The following is a 3,646-nucleotide window of genomic DNA, read 5'->3' as shown; positions in this document are numbered from 1 at the left end:
ATCTAACTCTACTATTGTGATGAAATGATAACTAGGAAATAACTTTCTGTACTGCTAAATCTTCATGCAGCAGTTAGGTGGGGTTTACCAATTGATGACGTAGAACTAACCTTGCCTACAAATGTTCAAAAATAGTAGATATAATTGGAATTCTATAAATCATGTAGTTAATCTTTACCTCTGTTGAATCTGGATCAATTATTCTTTTTAAAATTTTATTTCTATTTTATGTGTATGAGTGTTTAGCCTGCATGTATGTAAGTATACCACGTGAATTCAGTGTCTGCTGAGGTCAGAAGAGGGCATCAGATCCCCTGGAACTGGAATTAATGCAGATGGTTGTTAGCTGCCATGTGGATGCTGGTAACCAGACCTAGGTCCTCTGCAGGAACAGCAACTGCTCTTAACTACTGAGACATTTTCCAGACCCAGATCAATAATTCTTAAATTGGTATGGGACTCAAAATAACCTGGAATTCAGAGTGCTATTTGAATTTTCCATCCCAGAGATCCTGATTTATGTAGATCTGCAGTAGAGCCTAGTAATCAATGTTTTTAACAGAACTACAGAATACAAATAATTCTAAGGCAGCAATGTACACCTCACTTTCAAATACTGCCCTAGGCCATTTCTGTCTTGTTCTTGAAAAAGCTAAACTTCTCTGTGGCATTCTCTGGAATACATGTATTTCTTTTACAATTGAGAGAAATCTACCTAAGCTTGTTTTTGGATAGCATTTTTACATTGGCTAAGGTTTGTGGGTTTGTTTTGTTTTGGCTTTTTTTTTTTTTTTTTTTTTGAGACAGGGTCTCACTTTGCAGCCCTGGCTGCCCTGGATCTCTAGTCTGGGGATTAAAGGTGTGTGGCACCATGCCCAACTTATGTTGGTTAAGTTTTAAAAGTGGTACTCAATTATATCTGCCATAAATAGTTTAAAATATTGTTGAATGTTTTGGTTAGTCTGTGTGTTTGTGCATTTGGTGGTAAGGATTAAACACAGGGCCGTCCACACACTAGACAAGTACTCCAGCTCTGAACTAAAGCAGCAGCTCACAAATTCTCATTTTCAGGGACAAAATTTGTCTGTTCATGACATTCCTGAGGTTCATGTTTATTGGCATTTGACCCCAAGTTCTGCTCATGGACATGGGCAGGAAAAGCAGCATCTTAACTCTCCCTTCAGTTTAGTCCCTGAGAAGCCACCAACCCAACTCTCCCACTTTGACCAGCAGTCCAAAGGAAGTGAAATGGCACAGGACCCGATGTGCTGCTTTCTCGGTAGTCTGCTGATTCTGGATTGGAGGACAAGTTTGAAGTTCTGCCTGTTTAATTCTACAACAAAAAAAGGCAAGAAGCAAAAAGCAAAGATATTGTAGGCCTGCACCCAGCTATATCTTGATAGTTGTATCTCTGGATTTGTAGGCCACTCCTGTACTTTTCAGCTCCCACATAATTCCTTGCAGGAAGTGACCAGCAACTGACACTGCATACACACCTGGCTTAAAGTTACTGACTCGTCATTACTTGGAGACCCAACTGTCTTCTGGACTCATCATTGCAGTGATTCCATCAAATGAAGAGCTGGTACAATCATATACTATTTCTCTGTTACCCTTCATTTCTAGGTATGCATCACAGTTACCAACTATCATATTCAAACTGGTCTATAGTCTTGACTAGCTAACACAGCAAACAGGCCTGCAGATGCCATAAGTCCTTTAGCACTGTCTCCATCCAGGGCCATGTCTACCAATGGAAAGAATAACAGGGAGATACAGTCAGAGCCACCACAGCCACCGGAAGTCATGATGTTCATTCTTTAAAAGTTAATGCATTTAAGGTTTTTCTTTTTTGTTTTTTTAAGGAATTGTGGTAAATAAGAATAGGTATGAATGAGTTTCTTCAATTTAAATGTTAACTTGGTCTACATTTAAATATAGTACCGTTTGTCCAGAAAAATCAAACTTCTAGGCAGCTGATTGTATATCTGTGTTAAATACATTTTCTGAGGGCTGGAGAATGATTCTGTAACTCTAGTTCCAGGTCCACTGCCCTCTTCTGACCTCCAAGGGATTATATAACATGGGTGCACTGAAATACATGCACACAAAACACTCCTGCACAGGGATTGGAGAGATGGCTCAGCAGTTAAGAGCACTGGCTGCTCTTGCAGAGGACCCAGGTTCGATTCCCAGCACCCACATGATGGCTAATAATTGTCTGTATTCCAGTCCCATGGGATCCATCGCCCTCTTCTGACTTCCATGTGCTATTTTGGAATAGAGCAGAATCCAGATAGAAAAGTGTTTACTTTTAGAAGAAATCGTAAATTCTTTACTATTAGGAGAAAGTATAGCTCACCTTCATGAAAATGAGAATCAACCACTTTTCTTCCTTTTCCGTTTTTTGGGGGTTTTTTTTCCTTTTTTTTTTTGGCATACTGTTTATAACAGCTCATTCTTGTTCTTGGACTTGACTGATAGATTGAGAAATATAACATATTGACTAGGAGTTGTCTTACATGATTAGAAACCTTTAAGTTGATGTTAAAACTGACTGGATATGAGCTGTTACACTATTAAAGGCTTATAGACACCAATTATTTAAGACACTCCAAACTCTAGCTGTAGTTGATCTCAGCTCTTCATTTATTATTTTGCTTTGGAAAAATTATTTAAATTTTCTCTCATTTTCTTCACCTATAATGTTTTAGAAGAGTAACATACTAGTAATGAAATTTTATTTCAAGCAAGGAATAGTAAAAGTACCTTTCAGTATGACTAATTTAAGGTGCATGAAATTCTGTTGATAGCCTGTATGTAAAATGATGTGTTTAATTTTAAACAAAAAAAAATTTTTAAGGTTTTTTTTGTTGTTGTTTTTTCTTAGGTTCTATCACATGACTTGCAGTCCTTCTAACCTAGTTTTTTCATGAGGTCTTTAAAAGTTTTATTTACAGTCTCCTTCCTTAGAAATTTTTTTAGAAACGTAACTCAGAAGGAGAAATAATGATAAACTTAATAGCAAAAGCAGATGTATAGTGTAAATACACTTCTCTTTAACTACGGACGGTAACTGGCCTCTTTAGGTTTTGGAGTCGAAATATGATCTGAATTGTACTCTATCCATTCTTCACTTCCTAGTCAGTATTTACTGAATATCTCCTGGAAGTGATGAACAAATGCACTCCACTTCCACAGAGATTAGACTCAAACTGGACAAATTAACTTTCAAAGGCTTGCCTATAAAATCTACATGATCCCTATCCCATAGACTGGGTTGTATGATTAAATGAGACAGTATTAAAAAATATAGCATACTATATTGGGTCATAGTGGACCCTTAAGTATTAATTCAGCTTGTTTCCTATTACGAATTCACAAAAGACAAACAAGGAAAGAATATAGTAGAGCATGTGTTAAAACTTCTATTATGTGTCATAATTCAAATAATTATTAAAAATCTATCATTTAGGAAGCTTACACAAGTTGGTCCTTCTACATTTAAGAATGTAAATATTGGAGAAATATATTAAAATAAATATTTTTTAAGGTAAAATTGTATTTCACGGGTTTTGTTTTATTTGACTTCAGCCAGGTGCATGCTTGGCAAGTGCTCTTCCCCTGAGCTATACTCCTGGCCCCA

At 36.8% G+C, this 3,646-nt stretch overlaps 1 protein-coding gene across 5 annotated transcripts in view; it reads left to right on the top strand.

The window, feature by feature from the left end:
- Azi2 (5-azacytidine induced 2) overlaps positions 1 to 3,646 on the top strand; it is a 31,941-nt gene that overhangs the window by 4,252 nt on the left and 24,043 nt on the right. For 2 of the 5 annotated variants that reach the window (XM_029567032.1, XM_029567030.1), the window contains exon 2: positions 1,465 to 1,626. The exons of the other annotated variants lie outside the window; for them this stretch is intronic. In XM_029567032.1, the coding sequence (XP_029422892.1) occupies positions 1,575 to 1,626 (52 nt within the window). In that variant the 5' untranslated portion in view covers positions 1,465 to 1,574. The remainder of the gene's footprint in view (positions 1 to 1,464; positions 1,627 to 3,646) is intronic. 5 annotated transcript variants of the gene reach the window in all.

The sequence above is a fragment of the Nannospalax galili genome, unplaced genomic scaffold (genome assembly GCF_000622305.1).
Source record: "Nannospalax galili isolate Female #2095 unplaced genomic scaffold, S.galili_v1.0 scaffold419, whole genome shotgun sequence".
Classification (NCBI taxonomy): Eukaryota; Metazoa; Chordata; class Mammalia; order Rodentia; family Spalacidae; genus Nannospalax; species Nannospalax galili.
Note: the sequence above shows the minus strand (reverse complement) of the source record. Positions and strands in the feature narration are given on the sequence as shown.